Genomic DNA, 26,767 nt, shown 5'->3' with positions numbered 1-26,767 from the left:
TAGATTCCATTGACACTTACCAATATACTTACCAACTACTTCTACCCCATATGAAGATATTTAACCAGTCTTCTTAGCACGCTCTCTTTCTCTCTTGGCATAGATCTCGGATGTGAAGGGACTGTGGAGGAAGTTAGTTCGTTGAGTTCAAAATAGAAATGGTGGTTTACGAGTATCGTACTCTTCAAATCTCAATGCAGCCAAATAGACCACCAGAACCTCAATGGTGAGTAGCACACCGGCCGGCTTTCCAAACCATAATGCTGTTCCCAAAAAGCTCATAGTCGACCCATAATACATGGGAGCCGAGGTAACATTAAATGGGAACCCTTCGACCATCTTATCCATCAGGATGCCAAAGTAATCACCCAAATAAGTACCCGTGAGCCCCAAAGCCCACATAGAAGTGATGACGAGGACATTCCCAGTAGCGAACAATGCTATAGCAAGGTACTTGACAGTTGGAGTGGTGAGGACGTCGAGAGATGGTTGATCCTGAAGGGCACGTTCGTAAAGAGCGTCTCGGATGATGCCGAGAGAAAAGATAGCGAACGCGAGGAGATAGCAGCCGTAGTAACGGTTGCCGAAAGCGATTTTTGTGATAGTCTTAGAATGGTATTCGGAACGGGCCGCGATACTATGAGTGGTAATGGTATATCTGTCAACTTGCGCCCTTCTTCACTCTGTCATTTTTTTCTTCTTCTTCTTTTCTTCCCTCGGCTTCATTGTATTTTTCGGAATTGGAGTTTGAATACGTACTTCCAGAATACGGGATTGAAGACAATGGACAGCACAGCGACTATTACGCAGAGTTCTCTCAGTCAGTCATTGATTGATTCAGCCAATCGATATCTACTTTGCATCTGATAATGGTTGAAGCTTCAATTAAGAGGCCAGATCGCAAGATACCACGGCAATGATGCTCATGCTTATATGATGATGATGATAGTGAGCGAAATTTTCATACTTATCAGGGATTGTTGGGACAAGTCGACCCAATCGGATGGTGTCGTGGATGTTAAGGCCAGCGGGGCAGGACCAGGCGTCGAGGGCCACAGTTTCTCTTTGAGCATGTCCATTGTCGAAGTATCGATACTGGCGGATACAGGTAATATATACCGAGAGAAAATGTATAGATAGCAGATTTTTTTGCGGACAAATGGATGGACGAAGTTGCAGCTGCCGTATGCTGTTTTATATGTACGAAGTATGTATGTTCTAAGGTTGACGTTAATGTTGAGGTTGAGGTTGGCTTTGAAGCCGGAATCGGGTGTGTTGGTTGGGCGGATAGCTATCTCGTATCTCTGGTCGAGCTGCCAGTGCCAGGTGCGTGCCAGGTGCCAGTGCCTGCAGCATTAGCTCACCCCCGTCGACTCGACCCGACTTGCGAATAACATCATCGATCACAATCACAATCACAAGCCATCAACCAACCAAGCTAGGTCACAGCCCTGAGATATATTAATATCAACTCCAACTTCAACCTCAACTTCTGTTGGTAAGTGACCCGGTATCATATTTATGATATAAGAAAAAATTACTTAATTGTGGGATTATATATAGCTTCTTTAGCTTCGGATTCTTCTTGAGACTTCACTTGCTTCCGATGCAAATGCAAAATGCAAAATGCAAATGTCATGTACGAGACAAAAAAATGCATGGAAACCTGTGAAAGGCACATCGTCAACTTCAACCTAGAAGACACGATTCAAAATCAAGGGTAGTTATGCACATGTATCTGTACATGTAGTGTACCATTCACACCTCAGAGAATTCAGCCGGGTAAGAGTATCCCCGCCGGATGTATACTTTTTGCTCTATAGTCAAAAAAGCTAATGCCAGCATCTAATTTGGTATATTGGTGACCAGCTTACTCGCGTCCTGTGTAGGGTCATAACTGAAAACCCAGGTCGGCCTAGCCTAGTTTGGAATATTCTGCACGAATGAGTACAGGCGGAGCAGTATGTCAACGGGGAAATATCGAGAATATGTACCCACTCACTATGCAACTGTGTACTGTGTAGTCGTCGTCGTCGAATGCCTGGCAGGGTACCTGATGCCATGCCACACCAATTGACTCACGTTTGATCGTTTGCGCGAGTCCTGTAAGCTGGGAAGCTGCACTCGAACCAGCTTGGAAGCTCTTGCCTTGGCTTTGGAATGAAAGCTTGCATGAACTCTGCATGTTCTGTCTCTCCATTACAAACTTGTATCTCGACAGACAGGAACAATTCACCATTGGGGTCGCCCTAAACACCACCCCGGTCTCTCTGTCTAGCAATATGTTCAATCATGATTGCAGAACAGTTGTCCGCTGCTCATCGACGGGTTTTCTTTCATACAGGATCCGTTCCATAGCATTGGCCATGAAAATACCCTCCCTGGTCTAGGGTAGCAAACGAGGCCTGACAACTGTACCCGACCAGCCCAGCGCTGGACAGCTCATCAACCAGCTGCCAGCTGCCCTGGGAGTTTTGGATACCCGATTCGACGACGATATCCTAATATATAATGCGCAATGACCATCGACGCAGAACATACCTACCTACCCTTTGTTCTCAAATTTATATAGTTTATAATCGTCTGCTACCGCCCACCACCCACCACCACAGCCTTCGTCCTCCAACTTCTCCAGTTTTATAAAAACCATCTGCACCCTCTAATTGATACTTTCATATATTCAACACGCGACCCGCATTTCCCACTCTTCTCCGACGCTTTCAGTTATCTGTTCCATTTATCCTGAGAGACATCGCAATAAAGTAAAAGTAAGTTGAATGAGAAAAATTTCTATTCTAGGCGGAACTCTCCATTGTATTGCTTTTCATTATCTTCATCTTTGAAGATGACTTGTCACCGATTGCTCAGTGCTGCCGCGTGACAAACGAGCAGGCATCTCGCATCCCAGCAATTCTCAGTTTTTCGTCTGATCGAGTTGCGGCTGAGTCAATCAATGAGGCTCTCCTTTGGCTCTCTTTTCGTGCTTTTTCCCTTCAAGCTCGTGCAACGAGAATGGCATGGGGTTTGACAGGCGCTCCATCATACACTGGGGTCCAATTCTCCCTTCAGCAGCGGATGATTTATTACGACACCTTTTGGCGGGGAGGGCGAATCGCCAGGCACAAGCAGGCGAAACTTCCAGCTGGATCCTCGAAGCGTCCAATGTTACGAGCCCAGGCCTACCCCTCCACCGGTGGCTCTTCCCCGGTGGTCTCCACCCCGAACGTGTTCCTCTGCTCAGTACAGTTACATGCTGCTGTGCCGTGCTCCACTTCCCGCGATGTGCAAGAGCAGGGTATCAGACGAACATACATACATACAAACTTCTGAGTCCATAGAGGGCCATGCATTCTGCAAAGGTTCTTTCTGTCAAGCATAAACCACTGCGGTAGCATCGGGGAGTGTGACTAAATTCACTAGGCCTTATCCTATCACATTATTGGTTTACTCCGGAAAGCTCACTCGACGTACTTGTCGTATCGGGCTTTATACATCTACATATATACCTCCCGCATTCCTCGTCCAAGTCTCCTCCACTTCTCTTTTGCAATTTCCTTGTGCATTACCGCTAGAGACGCTGTTTCGATTGACACCTAAAGGTCATAATAGTCTATTCGTACCGACCCATACCATACCCATTTCCGCAAGACACCTCGTACACACTGCTGTCCGAACCTCACACTATACTCAATCCTGTCCTAAAAGAAGCTGTTAAGGAGTTCCCGCCGTCCAGCTTTAACTTCTGGCACTAGGAAAAGTATAGATATTGAATCAGAGTAAGCCTCTCGTATTTCTCCCTTCCTCTTCTTCTCTTCTCTTCTCTCTTGGCCTCCCTCTCGCCTACACCAAACAGCCGACGACAGACGCCACACGACTCGCCCCGCCTACAAATATATATTCCCAGAGCCCCTGGCCGTTTCCTTTCCGAAGGATTCGCTTGGTGGCTCACTCCAACAATAAATCCTTTCATTCTCCGAAAGGTACCGCCTCGAGCCACACGGCCATCAATCCTTCCTTCAGGCCCTCCAGCCACAGGTGGTCCCTTTTATAATTATTAAAACGGCTCACGTTATCGATACCACCACCACCACCACCACCACCACCACCACCAACTCTACCCCGCCACCAATATTCCGTCATTGTCTCGATTTTATAAGTCAGGCAAGCAAAAGTAACGACCGAAACGGGCTGCATATATAAATACTCTCAAATCATTATCGCTAGGGTATCAAATCCTAGACCTTCACAAAAGACCCATTTCATAAACACCTCCAACAACACACATAATAAGAGAGAATACATAATGGAACCAGACACAAACGGTTTCTACGCAATGCCTACCGCACCCCCAGCGAGGTCATATAGTCGGGATCGATCCCCAGCCGTCATGATGGCGCCTGCAAGGAGTACCTCTCGCCAGCGGCGAAATACGGCTAGCTCTCAGGAACGACCAACTTCGCTATACGTTCATGAGGGAGCGAGGCATAGATCTTACCATTTGACGGGACCGGCCCCTGGTGGGCCGTCTTATCCTGCTGTTTCGCCTGGCTCTCGCGCATATAATCCCGCAGCCCCGATGGGTCGCTCATTATCAGTCAGCTACAATACTCGGCCACCAGGCACGGTGCGGGCAGTTTCTACAGGTGGCGATAATATACAAGTGGCCGGATCATCAAGGCGGAATTCTAGCCATAGCAGATCAGCTAGTGGGGCTGCGGGAGCTGCTGGTATTCAATATTACTATGGGGGTAGTAGTAGGACGAGACCAGTTTCTTACTATGGTGGTGGCAATCATCAGCACTGGGACGGTTCGGCTGGATCTTACGGATCCTACGAATGGGACGAATGGTCTCCGGCCCCATCTCCTGCACCTGGCCATTCACCGGTTGGAAGCTATAGCCGTTCGCCAACCCGGCACCCTTATGAAATGCCACCTACAGCCCCACCGCCACCCATCAACGCATACAGACCGGAGGACGACATTAAACGACTCGAACAAGCCCGGCTGGAGCTAGAGCACCTTAAGATCCGGGAGGCCGAAGAGAGAGAAAGAGGGCGAACTGCAGAACGAAGGCTAAGAGAAATAAGGACACAGGCAGACGCAGATCCTAGGTTACGAGCCAAAGTATCGGAAGCTGAAAAGCAGGCTGCAATCGCTATCGCACAGCAAGAAGAATACGAACGAAAACTTGCCGAGGCCGAGGCTAGAGCTGCTCGACTAGAAAGGACTACGAGTCAAAGCAAGAAACCACAGGTTATCCTACAGAACGGAAAGCCGTTGAAACCAGCACTCAAACAAACAGTAGCTGTTACTCAGAATAATACAGAGGCACCAGCGACTGCGACTAACCAAAACATGTCGGAACAAGCGCCAATGAACCCCCAGGACTACCAGGCTAAGATCCCCAAGGATTTGATTTCCAGGGCAGCACTGGTAGAGAAAGGTCTTACCTACGAAGAGCATGTAAGAAACTTTTACCTTCAATTTATTGCCCGGCGGAGCGAAAACAGCTAATAAAGCATATAGAAAGACTACCTTTTAGTGAAGCGCTACCTTTCAAAGGAGGACATCAAGGCCCTCCTTGACCGAACTGCAGAGATTAGAAGTACGTATATAACATTGCCCCGCCCCAAAGCTACCCCACACCTCGCAGCTGCCTATTCCGCAAACCCCTCCCATTACGCAACAAATATGCTAACCAGACTCGCGCATAAACAGAACAAAGGGAGGCAGTCGAGCGATACAGGGCATCCCAGGCCGCTCAGCAGGCAAAGGTTCAAGAGGATAAGGTCCGCCCCGCAGTGGCCATGCACACCACTACGGATAACAAAACCGTGCAGATCGTCACGATGCCCCAGAAGGATGCACCACCAGCACCGCCTCCTCCTCCTCCACCAGCAAAGGATCTAAGTCAAGAGTGGGAAGAATGGAAGGCTGAGAAAAAGGCCCGTGAAGAGGCGCGGGCCGCTGAGGAAGCTGAGTGGGAGAAGAAGATGAAGGCGAACTCGGAGAAGTTCAAGGTGCGTTTAAACCCGGTATTGCTTAAAGGCTGATAATAATTTATTTACTGACGTTTGTTTTTCTATAGCAACTGGAACAAAGAGAGAGACAGGAAAGGTTGATCCAGAAGCAGATGGAGATTGACCGAGCAAAGGCCAAGGCGAAGCTCCAGAGGAAAGGATGGTTCTAAGCTATTCCTACACCTTCCTCTCCCTTTCATACGATAACTCAACCACCTCCTCTCAAGTCGTGTGCTCTTCGCCACATCATTTTCTTGTTTTTTCATCGTGAAGACTTCTAAATTCCTGCATTTCTTTTTTCAACGCTTAGATGATGATATCCCATGATTCCTTGAAGTTCCAATGCTCGATTTAGCCGAAACCACATCCCCAATCATCGTGATAGCGGTGACATGTTTCCCTTCTCGTTCTTCTCTTACTTTTTTCCATTTCCGCTTCATTTCCTTTCTTTACATTTCATTTCCTTTTCCTTTTTTTGATGCTCCGTGCATGCGCACTCGGGATTTCCGCGTTGATGTGCCACGCGCGCACCCTAATAAGCTTATTATCTTTACCTTTTTTTCCTTCCAAAACGGCATTGCGACTTTGACTTTGTCTTGCATTCATTTTTCTTTTGGGTTTATTCCTGATATCTAGCCTTCCTCAACATGAGCTTAGAACCATCAAAATACAACAAAAAAAATCTTTCGTCATCCCGGCAGAAACGTTTTACGAATAATCAAAGGAAAAAACTGCAAATTGATAAATATGTACTTGGCATAGATGCGTCATCGGGGTATAAACGCAGGGTATCTTTTCTGTATATACAATAAAAATTAAAGTAACTTCCAAAATGCAGGTTGACTTGTTTGGGTATATCCTCCTCTAGCCTCTCAGAAACGTAACTCTATAGAAGGAGAAAAATATGAAAAGGAAAATATATGTAAAAATAGAACTTCATTTGGCCTCGTGGCCATAGCTTATGTCACCCCGAGCTCCTTTTCCGTGTACCAAAAGCGTACCCGCTTACGGGATACACCCTCATTATTCACGAATTTCGCCCGAGTTCCTCATAGCTATTAAAGAGAGTTGCCGGTTTACAAACCCTCGGCGTATCCGAGTTCGTATGCGAATCCCAAGGACATCTTTGCGTGTTCGAGCATATGCTCAGCGCTAACAGTATCGATGGTATCACCGGTACCGTGGATGAAATCGCTAGAGTGCTCCATGGCGGATTCGATGACAAAGGCAGATGGGTATCCATTCCTATTTGCCGAAGCGTGGTCAGAGCAGGCGTATCCGCAGCGAGTGTCGACAGCTGGGATGGCGCAGTACTATTATTTTTAGTAAAGAAGGACAGAAATTGTTAGCCGCCTTTGAAGTTGTTTAAAATTGTTGTAAAATAAAGTGAAACTGTGAATGGGGGGATATGTATATTCGCGGCACAGCAGGGGAAAGTTTTTTTTTGCTAAACGAATCGAATGAAAGGAAAGTGGAGAAACAAAGATGTTTAAGACTTACAGCAGCAATAACCTTCTTGATAAACGCCGTAAGGTTCTTGTCCACATTGTCGGTAACGACACCCATTGCCTCGGGCTTGTTGGCGGCCAAGGTTCCCTGAACGTATCCAGTCATATCCTGGTTCAACATGGCCTTGACTTGTCGTCCCTCCTTCTTGTAGGCTGCAAAAATAGCTTGAGAGCCAAGAAGACCGGCTTCTTCAGCTGCATACCAGTGGAACTCGATGGTGTTTGGCGCTTGTCCCGCCGCGACTTCTGGGTCGGAAAGAAGTACCCTGAGGGTCTCGAGGATGGTCATGGACCCGCTACCATTGTCGTCGGCACCGGGGGCACGACCATTGGTTGGGTTTCTTTGGTTGACACTATCAAGATGGGAGCCCACAACGATTGTGTTCGCAGATTTGCCGGGGATGGTAGCAATAACGCTGTTTTGGCCCCAGCTTGGATGAACGAAGGGCTTTACGCTAGCAGCGACGCGGGTGCTGTTACCACCGGCGCCAGAGATGATATCTTGGACCTGCTGAAGCAGCCATTCAGCAGCTTCCTTTCCAGTAGCAGATTTGTAGTATCTGTTATTGAAGCTAGTATATTTCTCCAATTTGGTGTAAATATTGTTGGCCGAAAGCTTGGTGATAAGTGGCTTCACGACGTCCTCATGGGCTACTGAGGCCGGGAAGGCGACAGCTGAGACTTGTACCCGGCGGGAGTCGATGTGCTGGTAGTCTGTGATATCGATGAAGTGTTTTCCCTGTCCGAGGAGTTCCCACTTCTCGGATTCGGTAATCTGTCTGGTTTCACCTGGGGCTAGCTCGACTGTGTAGACTGGTTCTTTGATCTTGGGCTCTGGAATGTACAGAGCTGTAACCGCTGTGGAAGCCGCAAGGGCGGAAAATGCAAGAGCAAACTTCATTGTATGTGTATATATATAGTAAAATATGGTATAAGAGGGGTATCGGGTGAATATGCACAGCAGATTCGAGGTCACAAAGATGAAATAATCGAAACCAAAAGAACCAAAGCAAATTGGGGTATCTTGATCGTAAACGGTGGATAAATTATGCTTAAATGGAGTAATGAATGAGAAGAGAAAAAGGAGAGAAAAATAGACATTGAGATCGAGGAGGACTACAGGTATTTGTACCTCAAAAATGCATATTGTGAACGTGTATATTTCCTGTAGATATCGCGGTTAGTCAATATTCTCCGAAGGAAGGCCAACTGATCTCGATCAGCATCACTTCATACGAAGTTAGGTAGCCAACTTCTTCTTTTTGCTCAGTCGTATCATAGCAGGGGGACGTTGAATAGCCGTTTTCATATCAAAAGAAACGTTCGAAACGACCCGCTACTACTAAACCCCCAATAGCTGTGTTGTTCTCGCGCCAAGGATTGTGGTGTATTTTGGGTGTATCCTGGCAAAGGCGCTCCGTTGACATCATGCCTAGATGCATGCCACATTCCCGTTTCATGTTAACGGATAATCATATTATCGTTCCCTTCCGTATTGTCATGAGATAATATTTATCAATGTACTGCCTAACTGGGGACTGGTCTCTAACAGAAAATTAACTCGTTAAGCTATAGGTCGGCCATGTGCGGTGTGGGAAGTTTGGACGAATCGTTCCAATTGGTGCTTCGGTGCCGATTGCAGTGCCATTGGATATGATTAAGGTTGGAAAGGGATCTATCATAGACGATAGGCGGCTGCAGGGTTGGAAGACGGAATGTAGGTTGGGGTTGAGCAGCTTCCTGATATAAAAGGAGCTTGAAGGGCCAAGAGTCTTGGGGGACGAGGGATTGTTATTATGTGACAGACCATCTGATTACGACACGAGCATCATGTCGATATCCGGGAGATGCATCCGTTTGAGCGTTTGTAGAGCACTTTGCTTGGTATTTGCTGAAAGGAAATCCGGGGACGCAGAGATAAAAGGGCGTTTCTTGAGGTCTTAGCGTCTGGATTTCCGATAATGTGACACTTCTAATGCATGTGGAATTAATCCACAGTAATCGGAAAGATGCAAAATGTCATCTGCATTGGAATGGTCGAAGACAAAGGGCATCACTAGATACTATAGATGTCCACCTATAATTCTGACCCTAGAACCCGTGTGAGTGAATGCATCTATTTGGTAGTCTCAAGGGCTAGAGCTTGTCGACGAAACCACCACGGTCGAGCCAACCTTCTCGTACCATGGACATGTGCTCTTTGGTAGCGATCCCAAAGAGGAACCTGAAAGAGGCCTTCGCTGACGACGTTACAGCCTGCTGGTAGGATCTAGAGACATGTCATCCATGCTATTGTTTCAGGCATCAATGGATTTTAAGATAACGGGACGAGTCCGCTGACGGGTGACGAATAGTCGATTTCAACTGCTTGCTGGCCTATATGAGTACTTAGCTAGTAGCTTGAGCAATTGGATACTGTTATGTCAAGGACTAGACAGCGCCATTGACATGATTGCGTGTTCAAACTGATGCCATATCGATTGATGATGCCGGAGTATTTGTTAAGATGCTATATTAGGACTTGAATTGAATTGAACTTGAACTTGAACTCGAGTCGTACCAAGCTACCGCTACTTCCAAAATACCACATCTACAACACAAGATACAGACTTGGTCCGACGTCTACGTTGTCAACACATATAATAAGCCGCGATTAATAATTAACTTCGGATTGCTACCAACTACTCCATTTCAAACATTCACTTCAGGAGTATCGCTAACAAGCGGCGTCTGTTCTCTGTAGCCTGCTGAATGGCATCCTCGGAACCTACTCCGTTCGCTAACAGTACTTTTATCACTTCATCTTGTCCCCAGCTTACTGCCCCGTTCAATGCCTTCTCGCCGAATGTCTTGATATCAATTCCCTTCTCTATCAGGAACTTCACCATTTCTGTATTCCCGAAACTTGCTGCCTTTTCAAATGCAATCCCACAGTTTGAGATATCCAATCCCCTACCTATCAGTGTTCCCATTATATCCACACTTCCATTTCGTCCTGCCTTCGTAGCTGCGTCAACACCATATACTGCAATATCAACCCCTTTATCTAGCAGTAATTCCACCATATCGTTATGGTCTGCTCTTTCAAGTGCTTCGCCTTGAATCCGTCCCGTCCTGTCTAATATTAGCCCTGCTATCTCTCGGTGACCGGCTTCCACTGCCAATAAAAGGGCATGGTCAATTTGAAGAAAGTCCTTGTTCTCGTTTACATCATCGTTCGGTGTAAACCCCACCCCGTTATCTATCAAGAGTTCTACCAGCTTCAAATGCCCAGCTGATGCTGCGAGAATAAGATCTTTTCTAGAAAACATCCCCTCCTTTATTAGTAGTTCGGCGATATCTGGGTTTCCGTCTGCCAAAGACAGAAGTGGCTTGTCTCCGCTGCGCGCACCACTAACTATACCAGCATCTACCTTTTTCTGTTTGATTACCGATTCAACTACCATCCAATTTTGTTGTTCTGCAGCCGCCCAAAAGACTTCTGCATAGTCTACGCCTTTCTCTATCATCAAGTCCACTACCTTCCGGCTTCCCTTTTCGCTCCCCCACCAAAGTATGACCTCGGGTATGTGTGAGACGTATGCTTTCTTCTCCAGGAGCAGCTCGACTATTTCTAGATGGTCTCCAAGAAAAGCAAAATCAAAAGCACTGCGGTGGTGGTTACTAGCACCGCTACGAGCATTTATCTCGATATCCGGTTGTTCAAGGAGAAGCCGAACTGTACGATTGTCGCCGCGCTTTGCGGCTAACATTAAAGGTGTCATACCGATTTTCAGGCGGGTGTTGAGTGAGCTTGTATCCCCATTCAGCAGCGCCTCGACGACTCTATGGTGTCCTTGTTCGGTAGCTAACATTAAGGGTGTATACCCGTCCCCATCACGGATATTTCGGTCTGTGTTATTCTTAAGAAGAAGTGCCACCACGTCGAAATTCCCGTGGAATGCAACCCAAGAAAGTGAAGTTCGACCGTCAGGACCTGGAGTATTCACGTCGTTGGCGTTTTTACCAACAAAGTATACTATCACTTTTGTATTGTTCTCTTTAGCCCACTCCCATAATTGTTTGTGATTGGGTACATCGTCTTCTGTTACTCCATGAGACCTAAGGTTGGCTGCCTGCTCTTCGTTCCCTTTCTCCGTAGCTATCTGTAATCCGATCCACCCATACCGCTGGGCTATTATAGAGAGAGTTGAATCTCGGCTCTGGTTCTTGGCTTGTTCCAACATTTTACCGACCCCGGAGAATCCGTCGCGGGAGTGGCTTGGTGATGTGCTGTCGCTCGTGCGCATCCACTCGTGGTAGATCTCAGCTAACTCAGCATAGGGCTTCCGGTCCTCATTCGTGTTAGGGTCGAAGCAGACACACTCCAACAGTAAGACTGCCTCTTCTCTCTCTTTGTCACTACAGTTTTTAAGTTGATCCAGGGCTGCAATTATAACTTCGTTTGGTATCTCAGGCATCTTATTTTCCCGCACCAAGGCTGGAATGATGCACATATATGCATCTTCTCTTGACCCTAACCCACTATTCTCAAAATAGTCAGCCATTTCTTCTATCTGGCTGTTTTGTAATAGGAAAGTGGGCTGACGGCCGACTGATGCGCGAAGGGTCGTTTCTCCGCCGATGCTTTCAACATCCCGCAGAACCGCCCCTAAAAATGAGATCAAGATATCTTGAGCACACATCACAAGTCTAGAATTTTTGGTAGCGACGAAAGAGATGGAACCTTTTTGCTCGAAATCCTCGAACGTATCTGGACGGTTATAGGGCGTTTGACAGCCGAAAAGGTCAAATCGTGGCGAACTGATATCCCATGAATATTCCGAACAATTGAGAATCACGGGGTTCGCCGAATGTTCCATCGGATTTCTAGTTCTAGACGTAAACCGATCAACATGAGGACGAACAAGCTTTTCTTCTAAGTGTAACTTCCGCCGAATCCAGACGGGGTACACTGGTTGGGGTTGGGCTCGACTTGAAGAAATCAGACGAAGATTGGGTGTTTGACCCCCCTCGATTATGGGTCTTGGATAGAACTCTCCAGATGCCGGTAAGTCGATATTGTGCCGGTTACGTTGAACAGACCATGCCCATACCCCAAGAAGCGCTTCAAGCTCTGGACAGTCGATCTTCCACGCTAGGCCTTCCTTAGATATCTCGAAGGAGAATTTTTCGGCTTCTGATTGGATCCCGTGTGTTGTCTGGTTTACGAAACTAGCTTCTAATAATCTCACTTAAATACTACTATCTCTTTAGGGAACCTTTTGCATATCTGGGATATTGGGATATACCTATAGTAGCGAACGAGTGTACGAATACACCAATTGTCCAATAGTGCCTTTGCGCATGCGCTTTTGCGCTTTCCGTGAGTCTCACAGACAATATGCCCATGATACCTTCGATAGCTCTCTGTACTTGAGAGGCTATTTCTCGAACTTGAAGGTTATTCCAAGAACGGTGATCTTGCCCATTAGTCAGACGGGCAAACCGTGCTCTTGCTTTTAGTGCCATCGCCCCTTTGCCCTCCACAAGAGCCGGTGCGCCTTGGAGCTATTAGACTCAAGATATATCCTAGATAGGGGAAGGCTAAGGAGAAGAGGGTTATTACCTGATAAGCCACCTTCATACCATTGGCTAACACATAAAGACACAATATCCTCATATTGCATCGCAGCGAAGTCCAACTCATGGCCCTTTATATAACTTGACGGCCAATATACTAAGTTTTTATCCCCCCCCGCTCGCTGAGCCCGAAGGCCGGCGCGGACAATCGCCATCAGAATAGTGGCGCCCAGCTGTGCCATGATAACAGATGCGTGTACTGCTCTTAATCCCACGAACTGTACTATAAATCCAAATACTGTCGTGCTTACCGCTACCCATAGGAGTTTATTGAATTGATGGAAGTCGAGGTGCTTATTGGCTGTGGCTGAGACGATATAATCATTGCTGTTGCTAAACTGCACAAATGATTCAAATACTTGATCGCCGATTTTTTGGCCACCAGGCTGAACCCAATATATCCGACTCTCAATTTTTGGATTTTTTTGAAAGAGATGCTCTGAAGAGTTTTTCTCAATAATGAAAGCGCAAAGGAACATCCCAGAACAGAGCAACATAGTACCAACTAAGGTAAATGGAAATGCATACCTTTCGACCGGGTTTCCATCGGAGCCCACTAGAAATTGACTAGGGTACTTGTAAACCGTAAGGCCTGCAAATATTAAAACGCCTATATAACCCATACAATAAAGTCAATTGGGCTTTTTTGTAGAGATGCCTTATATTGTTGTGCAGCTTTCATCTGCTTACCTGCCTGTAAAACTATTCCCAAGACAGTAGCGCCATAGGTATACCTTTCAGACAACCTTCTCATACCGAAATTGAGCGATATATTAGGGCAATATTCGATATCTTTTAGCGGGGAATCTGATTTGGTGCGCCAGGCTGATATGGGTTCTTTTGCAGATTCCCTGAGACTGTAGATACCCGCGGTACAGCCTACACCCGTATAGTGCAACTCCCGGCTGGTCTCCGTAAGCCTGACGACTTCGAGGATCTGCGGGGTACCAAAGACGCGTGCGACCCCGCCGTTATGCCATAATTCAGAGGTGGTTTCCGAGACGGAAGAAAGAAGTTCAACTTCTGCTGTTCCCGGACTTTCTTGTGCTCTTCCAATAAAAGCTCGTAAAGACGAGTTTCCACAAACTCGAATTACAGAGACAACGGCAGTGAGAATCCCTAACGGGGCCATAGCAAAAATAATGTTGTCCCATGTGCTCAATGATTCGCTGAGAAACTGTTTTGTGACTTGTTCGCCAAATAGGGTGATAAGAGGAGCCTGTACGTATAATTATAGTATGATTCGTTAACATATGACGGGAAATTATCAGGGCTTTTTGCTCAAGAGAACATACAAGGTCGGTTGCGAGGTTATTGGAGAAATTTTCCCACTCAAGAGGTGTGCCGAACGGGAGGGACGCGAGGGTCCAGGTCAAGCCGAATATCAATATCATTATTGCGAACCCAAGACTTCGAGCAAACGATGGGAAACGTGCAAAAGGGGCGCAATGGATACAATATTCGTAGGATGTTTGTATTTAGGACTCCAGCTAGACTCGTTCTCGGAGCTGGAGCCACGCCTGCATTTATATGGTCGGGTCGTATCATTCTGGTTCTCCAATCCCCGCTCGAGGCTATGATAATTCTATACACCATGTATTATCTTATATATATGCAGGTGCCCCGGCATGCATATTGCCAAGAACAGCCTCGGATGCTGGCTTCAGCTTGCGCTTGGGAAGCTGGGATGATAACCAGTTAAATTCCCGATTTTATCGGCACAATGTACCAGTCTCAGGATTTGGTGAATTCGTGAACCCCGCCCTAATATCTTTAAGCCTTTGCTTTCAGGGCCTATAAGCAGGCAGTTTGTACACGTAAAATAACGCCTATATACTTGCTTGAATTTAGTGGCTGATTGGTTAGAATAAGAGATATGTAGTCTGGGGAATAACAGACCCTGAAGGGGAATGGCTTCTCACAATCTTCTGTTTTAAATCGTTGAAGCTATGCTAGATATATTAAGTATATACCTAGGTAAGCATATCCATACTATGTGCATCGTATTTCGAGACCCAACCCCGATCCGTTTCACGTCCCGTTCACTCATATGATCATTTGTAAAGAGAAATAATGGGGAGCTAGCACTCATCGATGGCTTCGCGATATCGGTGAGTCTTTCCACATTTCTTTCTCTGGTATTCCGAACATCCTACATACGAGGAGGGCACCCTTTGTTTTGTGTGATCTCGCGAGAGAAGACAGGTTAATTGTCTCCTCAGGGGTTCTGCTAATGTCCATAAGTAAGTAAGTCCCTTGTGAAAAATACCCGGGATAAAAAGGGAGAATATAAAGAAGTAGTAGTATTGCGATAGACATACTTACATTATATATATATATATCTCCAGCGCTGCCCCAGCTATAGCCGACTAAGAAGGATACTATATTTGTCCTCCCGTCCAACGTGGGGGCAAAGAAAGCTTAGCAGGCCGCATTAGGCGGCTCGGGACCTGGCTCCCTGGCCTGGCCTTGCACTAACCTCGAGGCAGCCAACTCGTGTTAACCTGGCCAGCCAGTCGGAAATACGAAATTCCTGATTTCCTGCCAGAAAACAGCGGCTAGTTTTCTGCAGCTCGACCGTAGAAGCCAGGGTTTTCGATTCTTGTCACCACCATGGTTTATTCATATCGGGCATCCGGTGTTTCCGCGGGCGATTGGTTACGTAGGGCTGTAAATATTTGCGAACACAAATTCCACGACTGCAGCATCGCCACCAATTAGGGCTCGGGCTCCGGCAAACGACAGTTTATAATTATCGACTCCGTGAGGTCTTGATTCGATTTTGAAGTTCGGTACTTACCTTTTTTGGAACGGCGCATTTAATTGGGAGGTTCGACACGTGAAAGTTGGTGGACTTTCTTTCGAAGTACCAGCAACTTCGAGTTTCGTGCCCATTTCACCTCGATCAGCTGCCTTCTTTTTAAGCTTCCACGGGTTCAAGACAATAAATACTAAAGCTACCGACGGAATTCCAGGGCTCGAGGACACCCCTTCACCTTCACCTTCATCTTCACCTTCATCATCACCGTTTTCTTCATATCGACATTCATAGTTGTATTAATTATAGAACCGTCGATATGTCTTGGTTACCATCTTTTCCGTATGGCCCTAAGGTTCAGTCGATGTGGGAGCCGGCGACTTCAACCATCAAGTGAGTGGATTTGTATATATGTATACCTCGAGGGAAAGCTTCAGACTGACAGTTTTTGGCATGTGAATAGCTTCTGCGAAGAAGATTTTTATCTCACTGGATGTATGTTCAACTAGTTGCGCAATTTTTAGATCTCGATCTATATGTATCTAACATGGATTATAGATGTCGCTGAGGTCATGAACGTCATTACCAACAGTCTGTATATCTGGCTCGCCTACAAAGGTGCCACCCACGTCTTCAAACACGACCACCCCAGGATATTCGCCTTGTGCTTCATAAGCTATGGGATCATCGGCATCGGATCAATATTATTCCATGGGACCTTAAAATGTAATGATTTCCCAGTACCTTAATTATTATTAATTTATACCTGCAGGTTAGGGAATAAGAGGTCGATGTACTAAACTAGTGGACACACAGACTCGATGCAGCTCGTCGACGAGTGCGCCATGATCTATACCGCCCTCACAATGTGCTTCGCAACATTTTCTCACGGCCGGTCCCCCTTAAGACAGTTTCTCGTGCTCCTCGGCTGCGTGGGTATGGGCCTTACTATCACGCTAGTGTACCACTATCTCAAGAACCCGTTGTTCCACCAAAACGCCTTCGCACTCATCATGATCACGCTATTATCACATAGCATGTACATGATGGAAACCCATACCCGGGAGAAGAACCCTGCGGCGACAAATCTGATGTGGAAGATGGTTATCTGGGGTATCTGTGTGTTTTTGGCTGGATTCGGGGTATGGAATTTGGACAATATTTACTGCCAGCAGTTGAGACGGTGGAGGAGGGAGGTGGGCATGCCATGGGGGTTTGTGTCCGGTAAGATATATATAACTATCCCATAGATTTCTAAGATATTAAACGGTAGAGTACCGCTGCTAACAGTAAAATATCATAGAACTCCATGCTTGGTGGCATCTGTTGACCGGTATTGGAAGTTATATACTCCTCATCTGGGGGCAATACCTGCGAGCAACCTTAGATGGAAAAGCCGACGAGTACGATCTGAATTGGCCGTCCCTATTCTCCATCCCTAGTGTAGATAAGAAGGATGTTAAGGCGAAGGGTCAGCAGGCCAACGGCAAGTCCAAAGCCAACGGGGTAAGTGCGAATGGGGTGAACAAGAAGAAGTCTCTTTAAACTTCAACTGTGCATATTTTTCTTTGTCATTTGAGATCGCAGCTTTGCTGATATCCTTCCCACCCTGCATGCGTCTGTTATTTTCTTCTTCTTCTTTTCGCCTCTGTTCCCCCGGGTAGACCTTTTGTTATACGGCAACGGCATATGTGATAGACATCATTGGAATGAGCATTATATCGGAATATATTCTATTACTCTGAATATCTCCATCTTCTTTTTTTCCCTTTCCGAGACCCTCTAAAATTCGGGTCACGGTTTGCAATTGACTCGAGCTTGAATCGAGACTGGACTGTGCGACTTTTTATAAAGATTCTGAAACAGCCGCGGCGCCGTGCGTACGTAACCCGCGGTTTCACTGGCTCCGATGCTGTAATCCGTCTCCCGCCCTCGCAAGCCAGCCCACAAATCCAGCCCGCTGCATATCTGTATGCATGCGTGCCATAGACTAATTAATTAACCCGGTACCCTCACCCGTGGTTTCGCTGCGCTGCCAGAATGACGAATATCAACCGCCCTGTGCGCAAAAGAAGGCAGTTGAAGGCGAGGGCTGTAGCTAATGCTGAACGTGGCCCCAAATTAGCACTGCCAGTAAGAGCTGCTGGTCTTTGACTTAAAACCAGCAGCGGATTGCAACGAGAGTTTGTGCCGTCGTATCTGACATCCTCAACAACTTCAAAACCTCAAAGCCTCAAACGGTGCAAACGTTAACCTCATCATCAAACAACCTCGATTGCTACCTAACCTCCGAGCCAAGGGACCGGCCCGTTAAATAGACGGATACTCAGAAATAAAAGCCTACCTTATGTATACCTGCCGATGTAATTTCCACCTTCACAAATTTCCGGGCCTGGCGGGGATATAATCTCGAATCCTTTAAGCTTGACTTGATTGTCTTCACCACATAACTATAACCACCATAAATTCCGGCCTCAAAGGATAGGCGCGCACCCTACACAAGGCTCTGTCAGCCCCGTCCACCACCATCACCGTTTCTCACCCTCTTCTTCGACTTCCTTCCATCTCGGTCTCCCTTCTATTGAAGCAATATTTCCTTTAGAAAGGCTCCAGGAGGTCGCTTTAGAGGGCTCTGGCCATAGAGCAGGAGTACACCGTTTTCGCACACCATGAACTTCCTCCAACGAGCTGTCGCCGGCGTCGAATCACGCTTGGATCAGGTACTGGCCAGCGATCCGAATACTGCGATTGACAATTCTTTGTCGAGTACAGCTGGGGATTCGAATACCGTCAGCAATACTAGCCCTACACCCACTATTAGTAGCTCGACAACAACCGTTCCTCAAGCTCCGACTGTTATTAAAGGTCATCCATTCCATTAAATGAACCCGCTAGAAGTCGTTCCTTTTTGAGGAAGAAAGGCTAACGTTAGTAATAATGGTAGATGCGAAACCTACACCACCCGTATCCGCGTCACCGACACCGCCGCCAGGAATGGGGAGGATGACAATGCAAGAGCGACTTGCAGCAGCAATGGCTCGTAGCGCCACTACTAGAAGTTCTAGCCCTGCGGTTGGAAGCTTGTCTGAACGAGCAGCGAGTCCTAGTCCGAGTCCTGCGGTGAGGAGATCAGTCGATGACGCAGAAAATGTACGGAAGAGCGTGGACGTCCCAACCGACGACAAAATTACAGAGAGGACGTCATCTGAAGAAACTTCGAAGGTGGAACCGACTACTGAACTCGTAGCAGTATCGACCGAATCAAAGCCTCTAGAAGACCAAGAGCAGCCATCGACAAACGGTATGGAATCTACACCCACCGATCCATCACCACTTCGAACAAGCACCGACACTCCTCGCAAATCCCTCGAATCCCAACCTCGAGTTTCCATCGACGTTAAACCACGAGTGTCACTAGACTCTAGGCCTAGGGCTTCGATAGATAAACCGCGGAAATTTGTTGAGCAACCTGCTACAGCTCCTACCACCACAATATCTACACCGCTCCCCACCACCCTCACCGTCGAAGAACTCGAATCCACCATATCTCAGCTCCGCGATGACCTTGCGACTTGTGAATCCCGTCGGGCTGAGGAAGCTTCTGCTGCCTCGGAGCGCATTGATTCTCTTGAGGAAAAACTAAAATACCTTGCGAAAGAATCGGTTGAAGAGGCCCGTAAACGGATACAAACCGGCGGTTCCTCCGCATTAGAAAAGGAACTCGCGAAACGGGATGAGCGAATCGCGTTGTTACTGGAAGAAGGGGAGAGGTTGAGTAAAATCGAGTTGAAGCATATGAATAATATCAAACGCTTGAGAGCAAAGGCTCAAGAAGATGAAAAAGCTGCTGCAGAGGCGAAGAGGAAACAGGAGAAGGCCGAGAAGGAAGCTTCAGATCTCAAAGAGAAAACAAGGAAAGCTGTTGAAGCCGAGAAACGAGCAAATGAAAAGCTTAGGACGATGAATAGACTGGAGGTTGACAATGAAAGCTTGAAGAGGGAAAGAGACATCCTCCAAATCAGCACTAGCGATCTAAAACTTCAACTTGCAAAGGCAGTAGCTAGAGCAGATGATGCGGAGAGCAAAGTCCAAACAGAAGCTCTAGAAGCTGAGAGGAAGCTCACCGCCGACCTCAGGGAGAAGTTGGAAAAGGCTCAAAATGATGCTACGGCAGACAAGGAGAGGTCTAAAAGCGAAATATGGACATTACAGAGCAAGCTCGAAAGAGATGGTGATAGAGCTAAAGCTGTGGAGCTAGAGCTCAAGAATGAAGTCTCAGTAAGCCATAACCAGCGTAGAGACCTAATTATATATTTCACAATACTAACCTTGCCATAGATGCTAGAAACAAAACTGGAGATCATGCGGGCTCGTGCCGAGGAAGCTTCGACGGGGACTTCGGGTCATACACATGCAAAGTTGTTAAGACAAATCGAAACACTTCAATCACAATACGCCGTTGCGAGTGAAAACTGGCAGGGCATTGAAGCTAGCTTGATGACGAGGCTTACAAACGTAGAAAAGGAACGGGACGAGCTCTCTCGTAAAGAAAGTGATGTCCGGAAGAAGGCTAGAGAAGTGGTATGCAAAATAACGACATTTTATCACAATATATTACTCGAACCACTCTAACAATGATACAATATAGAATCAAAAACTCAAACGCATGGAATCCGATCTTGAGTCTGCCAACCTCAAAATCCAAGACCTCGAATCCTCTCTCACCACCCAGCTAACCCTCTGCGACGACCTACGCAAACAAGTGACCCTACACGAAGACTCTAAACTCCAACTCACTAAGAAACAAGATGAAGAACGAACCGCCTGGCAAAAGGAAATCAACAACCTTAGAGATTCTCTGAAAACAGCTTCGTCAGCTATAGTAGATGACTATGCATCTCGACCGAAATCACGACCAAACTCGATATTGGAAGCAGAAGGGGCAATAAGGCCATTATCGCCTAACCCAAGACCAAGAAAGCAGAGCATCGGATCGGATATGAATGCTCCGTTCCCTTCGAAACGAATGTCAAGGACAGAGTCTGGTGATAGGCTAAATGAAGGACCGGGAGGTTATAGACGACCCACATTACCAGAACCGACCAGGCAGTACACACCGAGTTGGGGACCTACAACACCTCGATTTGATTCTATGTCGGGATATGGCGGCGGAGGGAACATATCTCGTCAAAACTCATTATTTGGTGGGTTTGGCGGACCAGGTGCGGGCATGGGAATCTCGGTGGGGAATTACCCGAGTACACCGTCATTTAGTACTTCGATGGTGAGTCCTGGCATGCCGGCGCAAGATGGAGATAACGAAAGCATATTTGAAGGAAATGGAGGTCTCATGAGCCCCAGCAGTCAAGAAGGAAGAAACGGTGGTGCACATCTGGGCGAAATTCTCAGCGTGTCAACAGTAGCCGCGGGCCCCAGCGTTCAACTTGTGGAGCGGATGTCAGCAGCAGTAAGGAGACTGGAGAGTGAAATGGCTAGTAGTCGAGAAGAGCTTGTGAGGATGACAGCACAAAGGGACGAAGCCAGAGCCGAAGTCGTGGCATTTATGACAGAAGTTGATGAGAAGCGGTCGTTGGAGACCAGGTTGCAAGCGCTCGAGACAGATCTAAAGGAGAAGGACGGAGCCTACGAGGCCACGTTGGTCATGTTGGGAGAGAAGAGCGAGGAGGTGGAGGAATTGAGGAACGATGTGGCGGATTTAAAGCAGATGTATCGGGATTTGATCATGAGCCAGACGAATTCATAGCTGTTGGCATCTTCACGTTATCCTTAGCTGCCTTCACGCTTGCGTACAAGGATGCGAAGCAATTGAAGCTTATCTTTGGCATTTGTATATACTTGGGGTTTTTAGCGCATTGTATTACGGTGGGAGTTATTCAAGCTTAGCCTGACGATTTATATTACATATCCTTACTTATATACTGCCGGATAGGAGGAGTTTTTATTCTTTGTATTCTGTTTTATTTCATGAATTCGTATGAACCTGAAAGTTTGGGATAATATAATAGCCAGCATGCATATGTGTAGAAGTTTATGTTTCGAGAATGGACAGAATAAATCTTAGCCAGCAGTACACGTGACCCGAGATATAAGATGCCATCGAATATGAATAAAAGATATAATACTCCAAGTTTCGCCTGATATCGATGCAGACACGAACAGTAAACCCAAGATATAGACAGCTATAGAAACCCCGAAAAGAAGAGGAGAAGGAGGATGAATAAGAAGAGCAGGAACAATAACAAGGCACATACGGTTGAAAACAGCTTCCATGAGATCCCGTGTACAAAACTGCCGCCCTTATATAAGCATGAAGAAGAAGAAGCTAACTACCTCCTAAGTAAATATAAAATGCCCAAATATAATAAAAAAATACTAACTTTTTGCGTGACCACAGCTTCCACCTTTCGTTAACGAACTATTTGGTCAAGGGATTCGAGGGGTGGCTAGAGTTCGACACGAAGCCCCCAAGTTCCTCTTTATAATGTTTCTTTTTTATAAATCTTGAATGATAGATGAATCACCGCCATTTCTGTTCACCCTTTTTGTTCCCCGGTCGCTCAGCAAAAAGTCCATCACCCTTCATACCCATTGTCTTTCTCCTCCCGCTATTCCATCCATCTTCTTCAAGATTGCTTCCGCTCTCCACAAGATCCATCAGTACCGCCCCAATATTTTGTACAAAACCCCAAACACCTTGGAAATCGGCCCAAGTAGCATCCCAATCGAAACCCGGAATTACATTTCCATCATCCCCTAGCTTTCCAGTAGATCTTTTGTTATAGTAGTTCATGCAGGCCAAGACGACACCGATTACGAAGAATAATTGGAAGATATTCCGTGTTACGGACCAGATGAAATTTGTGATTTTGGTGACGATGCGGAGGACAAAGTAGACGGCAGAGACTAGAAGGACTATGGAAACTAATGTTGGGTTTTGGTTATAGAGATTGTTTAAGATCGGGTAGACGATTTTGAGGGCATGGGCGAGGACAGCACTGGCATGGTTGACTGCGACTTTGGCATATGGATAGGCTTGGACAACGAAATCGTCCATGATGGATAAAAATGGGTGTCTAGGTTGTTTAGATAGGGCGTAAGATTTGAAGGGAGTGGATTTCGAGGTTCTCCTCAGGCCGGTGGCAGGAGCTGGGAAGATAGAAGGAGAGACTGTGGCAGTAGTTGTGGTGTTCGTTTCGTGGGTCGTATTAGGTGATGCAGGAAGCTCAAGCGTAGCAGCAATATCTTTCTCCTCCCGTGGGGAACTATAGGATGGAAGCCACGGGGATATAGAGTCTTTAACACTAGTAATTTTGTTAGCGATTGCTGATGAAGATATGTTTAAATTTCTAGTAGATGACCAGATGAGAGAGGTAGCAGAGAGTGCTCCGATGCTATAAGACGAATTCCGGCTAGGCCGATATTTAGAGCTCCAAGGGGATGGGTTCCCCATCGTAGAAGATGTAGTTTCTCTCTGGTTTTTCTAGGGATATATGGATTGAGTTTGATGGCAGGGTGTGTGTATATATAAACCATACCTCGAATGTTAGTCAAGTTAGTTCAAGCTATCCATGCAGCAGGCGCGAAGCAGGCAAGCTCGATGAAGGGCGTTTGAACTCGCGATGTTGTAACAAACTAGACTACGGATTGAGCCCGACAATTCGTTTCACGTCGTAAATGATAAGGGAGAGATAGACGGTGAGGTATAAGAGATATCGTCGAGATTGAGGGGGGATGGCGGGGTTCTCTCGAGGGGAAGTGGGAGAGGTGGAGTGGAATGGGATGGAGGTCCTAATAAGAAGTCGCGGAAGGACGAAGGATGAGTTGGGGTGGTATACCAGTAACAACAGCTGGCACCATGACAACGCAGCCTGCAGAACAACAGCTCACGGCCTCAGTATCTACCCCAAACGTCGACGTCGACGCTTCTATCTTTCCTTTTTTTCTGATTGGAAATTGTGACAGGTCATTTCTTTCATTCATTTAATTAATAAAACATACTTTTTTAAAGTAGAAAGTAAGTAAGTAAGTACTTTTGTCCCATTCAATGGACTAAGAATAGATAATAGATTGTAAACCAATGCGGTGTAATATCAATCTACAACGCCTCGCCAGTTTCCTGCTTCTTCAAACCGTATTTCTTCAATCGGATAGCCTGCACGCTGATGAATCCGGTGGTCTCACTTGGTGCAAAGTCACCAATCTCGTCCATGCTGCTCTCGCTCATATCGTACAACTTCTCAGTCTCTGAGCTTCGTCCGAGAACGGTAAACGATCCCTTGTAGCATCGACATCTGACTTGTCCGTTCACATTCTTCTGCGAGGAAATGATAGCATCCTCCAGGAACTCACGCTCTGGTGAGAAGTATAGACCATTGTACAAGATCTTGGCGTAGTTGAAGGTGATAAATTGGTCTCGGAGGGCGCGAACTTCACGGTCCAAGACAAGACCCTCGAGGTCGACGTGGGCATTGCGGAGACAGGTGAGACCGGGTGTTTCGTAACATCCTCGAGACTTGAGGCCAATGAATCGATCTACGCAAATATAATTCGTTAGTATCTATCACATCGTATCCAAGTAAAATAGAAGCTATAGTAGAAGAAACATACTCTCAACGATATCAATCCTGCCAACTCCGTTCCTCCTAGCAATAGCATTCGCCTTCAAGAACAACTCCAATGAATCTGTTGTTTCAGTTCCATCCTGCTCCACGAGCTTAACTGGTAGACCCTTTTCAAAGAAAACAGTGAAATCCTCTGGCTTCTCTGGTGCATCCTCGGGATCAACTGTGAGCTTCCACATATCCTTTGGTGGGGTGACATCTGGATCCTCGAGGATACCGGCCTCATAGGAGCAATGTGCAAGATTCTCATCCATGGACCATGGCTTCGACTTAGTCTGGGAAACAGGGACACCTTGCTGGGCGGCATAGTCCAACAAATCGTTCCTACCCTTGAATCTTTCGTAAAAGATTGGATCACGCCATGGGGCGATAACCTTAATCTTGGGGTCTAACGCATAAAATGCGAGCTCGAATCGGACTTGATCGTTACCTTTACCTGTGCACCCGTGGGAGACGGCGAAGCAACCTTCCTTCTTTGCGACAGCCATCTGACCACGGGCAATAACAGGGCGGGCAAGGGAGGTACCGAGGAGATAGACGTTTTCGTAGATGGCATTGCATTGGATGGCGGGGAAGCAGAGTTGGTCGACGAATTCCTTTCGGAGGTCGTCAACATAGCATGCTTTGGCACCGACTAGTAATCACATGTACATTAATGGCAGTTCGTCTAGGAACAATCATGATCAGTAGTTCGGGGTGCATACTCTTCATAGCTTTGACTTTGGCAGCCTCGAAGTCCTCTGCGCGTCACTTCCATCAGCATACATATCTCAACAATGCAATTGACATCGTCAAGACGTGAAAATACCTTCCTGGCCGACATCAGCCACTATGGACAATCGATTAGCATCTCCTAGACATACAAGCTAAAAGATAAGTCAATTGGGTGGAAGACCTACTATAGCACACGACCTCATAATTTTGTTCCAACAGCCATGCCAAACTACCCCACAAACAAATTAGAAACCAATGCTTCAATACTAGCGTACTTAAGTAGAGACTGATCAAACTCACATGCAGCTGGTGTCCAAACCACCACTATGCCATCGATTAAATTAGCATCCAATTTACAGTGTGAGAAGCTGGAGAGCTTCATCAATGATCGAACCCGACTTACGAGTAAGCTAAGCAGACCTGTAACCACGACCACAGTTAACAACTATTCATTTCTAATTGCAGATTCAATAACAAGCAGTAGTTGTAAACTCACCTTTCCCTTCGACATTGTTCGTATTTCAGTGGCCATAGAATACAATCAAGAGGTAGGTGTAATTTGAGAAGAAGAAGAAGAAGGTATAGAAACGAGGCTGGAAAGGAAGAATTTGGAACTCAAACGGGACTACAAATGGTTTGTTGGGAACTAAGCAGGAAGAGAGATTTACCAACGGAGAAATCTTCCAAGAAATTTATACCGACGCTTTCCTCTTAATATACCGCAATGACTCTTTTTCTCTTCTATTCAATAGGTTGGCTAGCATCGGATAGTTCCCAGCTGCATCAGGCTAATATATTTCTATTCTATCTTTTTTTTTACATTTCATTCCTTGCATGCAGATAGGGATTAATTTTCTATGCAGCATCTTCTGAATTTCCCCGCCGATTTCGCTAGCGTTTGGGGCGACAACAGCTCGACGGCCTGTTTTCGGTAGCGACAAACGATGGAGGGGTAACTTTCAAAGGTCCCTGGTCCTTGCACTAAATCAAAAGATAGGATAATACCGTATGCATCATGGTCCTGACAGGAATTGGCCCCGGGACTAGTCCGGTCAGGCCGCCACCGGGAACTACGAAAATTCAAATTTTCATCCCGGTGGACCGCTACTATTCCGAGTCTGGTTGTAAATTATATTTTTACGTCCTTGGGAGCTCACAGGGTGGATCTTTCGATTTCAAGTGAATGCACGACACACACTTTGACATCCGACTGATGTCGGCGGTTCCTTTTCTTGGTCTCGAAGCTATGCAACTTTCATATTGTTGCATGCTTGCCTTAATGTTATTTTATTTTGGGCTTCATTAGTAGACATAAATGATTGGGAAAGTAACCACCACCTTCAACCTTGAGAAGCAGTTCTTTATAATTTGAAAAAAAGGGTGGGAAAGAAGAGTAATAAAAGTGAAAGGGGCGATAAGAAACAATATCTGAAATTTCCCTCCTTCCTGTTAACCCTCTTTCCTCCGAATCCTTGAGACAAGTCGAGATGTCTTTTAGAGTT

The 26,767-nt window shown here is 46.4% G+C and overlaps 8 protein-coding genes across 8 annotated transcripts; 3 read left to right on the top strand and 5 right to left on the bottom strand.

The window, feature by feature from the left end:
• Positions 1-60: 60 nt before the first annotated feature.
• AOL_s00076g648 (uncharacterized protein) lies at positions 61-1,079 on the bottom strand (the record flags this gene model as incomplete). The annotated part of the gene is made up of 4 exons (XM_011123200.1): positions 61-121; positions 182-637; positions 760-799; positions 968-1,079. 4 exons carry the CDS (start codon positions 1,077-1,079, stop codon positions 61-63), a joined length of 669 nt encoding a protein of 222 aa, XP_011121502.1.
• A 3,224-nt stretch (positions 1,080-4,303) lies between these two features.
• Positions 4,304-6,054, top strand: AOL_s00076g647 (uncharacterized protein; the record flags this gene model as incomplete). The annotated part of the gene is made up of 3 exons (XM_011123199.1): positions 4,304-5,464; positions 5,528-5,606; positions 5,720-6,054. 3 exons carry the CDS (start codon positions 4,304-4,306, stop codon positions 6,052-6,054), a joined length of 1,575 nt encoding a protein of 524 aa, XP_011121501.1.
• A 1,043-nt stretch (positions 6,055-7,097) lies between these two features.
• On the bottom strand, positions 7,098-8,430 carry AOL_s00076g646 (uncharacterized protein; the record flags this gene model as incomplete). The annotated part of the gene is made up of 2 exons (XM_011123198.1): positions 7,098-7,334; positions 7,522-8,430. 2 exons carry the CDS (start codon positions 8,428-8,430, stop codon positions 7,098-7,100), a joined length of 1,146 nt encoding a protein of 381 aa, XP_011121500.1.
• Positions 8,431-10,228: 1,798 nt separating this feature from the next.
• On the bottom strand, positions 10,229-14,545 carry AOL_s00076g645 (uncharacterized protein; the record flags this gene model as incomplete). The annotated part of the gene is made up of 5 exons (XM_011123197.1): positions 10,229-12,750; positions 12,821-13,072; positions 13,138-13,743; positions 13,842-14,370; positions 14,447-14,545. 5 exons carry the CDS (start codon positions 14,543-14,545, stop codon positions 10,229-10,231), a joined length of 4,008 nt encoding a protein of 1,335 aa, XP_011121499.1.
• Positions 14,546-16,228: 1,683 nt separating this feature from the next.
• On the top strand, positions 16,229-17,454 carry AOL_s00076g644 (uncharacterized protein; the record flags this gene model as incomplete). Its single annotated transcript, XM_011123196.1, has 5 exons — positions 16,229-16,302; positions 16,373-16,404; positions 16,468-16,635; positions 16,726-17,133; positions 17,213-17,454. 5 exons carry the CDS (start codon positions 16,229-16,231, stop codon positions 17,452-17,454), a joined length of 924 nt encoding a protein of 307 aa, XP_011121498.1.
• Positions 17,455-18,578: 1,124 nt separating this feature from the next.
• AOL_s00076g643 (uncharacterized protein) lies at positions 18,579-21,673 on the top strand (the record flags this gene model as incomplete). Its single annotated transcript, XM_011123195.1, has 4 exons — positions 18,579-18,774; positions 18,854-20,187; positions 20,248-20,490; positions 20,558-21,673. The coding sequence occupies 4 exons, from the start codon at positions 18,579-18,581 to the stop codon at positions 21,671-21,673; spliced, it is 2,889 nt and encodes a 962-aa protein (XP_011121497.1).
• Positions 21,674-22,447: 774 nt separating this feature from the next.
• AOL_s00076g642 (uncharacterized protein) lies at positions 22,448-23,380 on the bottom strand (the record flags this gene model as incomplete). The annotated part of the gene is made up of 1 exon (XM_011123194.1): positions 22,448-23,380. The coding sequence occupies one exon, from the start codon at positions 23,378-23,380 to the stop codon at positions 22,448-22,450; it is 933 nt and encodes a 310-aa protein (XP_011121496.1).
• A 645-nt stretch (positions 23,381-24,025) lies between these two features.
• On the bottom strand, positions 24,026-25,776 carry AOL_s00076g641 (uncharacterized protein; the record flags this gene model as incomplete). Its single annotated transcript, XM_011123193.1, has 8 exons — positions 24,026-24,462; positions 24,538-25,185; positions 25,256-25,291; positions 25,360-25,380; positions 25,451-25,494; positions 25,566-25,589; positions 25,669-25,685; positions 25,762-25,776. 8 exons carry the CDS (start codon positions 25,774-25,776, stop codon positions 24,026-24,028), a joined length of 1,242 nt encoding a protein of 413 aa, XP_011121495.1.
• Positions 25,777-26,767: the final 991 nt, after the last annotated feature.

The sequence above is a fragment of the Orbilia oligospora genome (genome assembly GCF_000225545.1).
Source record: "Orbilia oligospora ATCC 24927 unplaced genomic scaffold scaffold00076, whole genome shotgun sequence".
NCBI lineage: Eukaryota > Fungi > Ascomycota > Orbiliomycetes > Orbiliales > Orbiliaceae > Orbilia > Orbilia oligospora.
The sequence above is the reverse complement of the archived record's forward strand: the minus strand, read 5'-3'. Positions and strand labels throughout refer to the sequence as shown.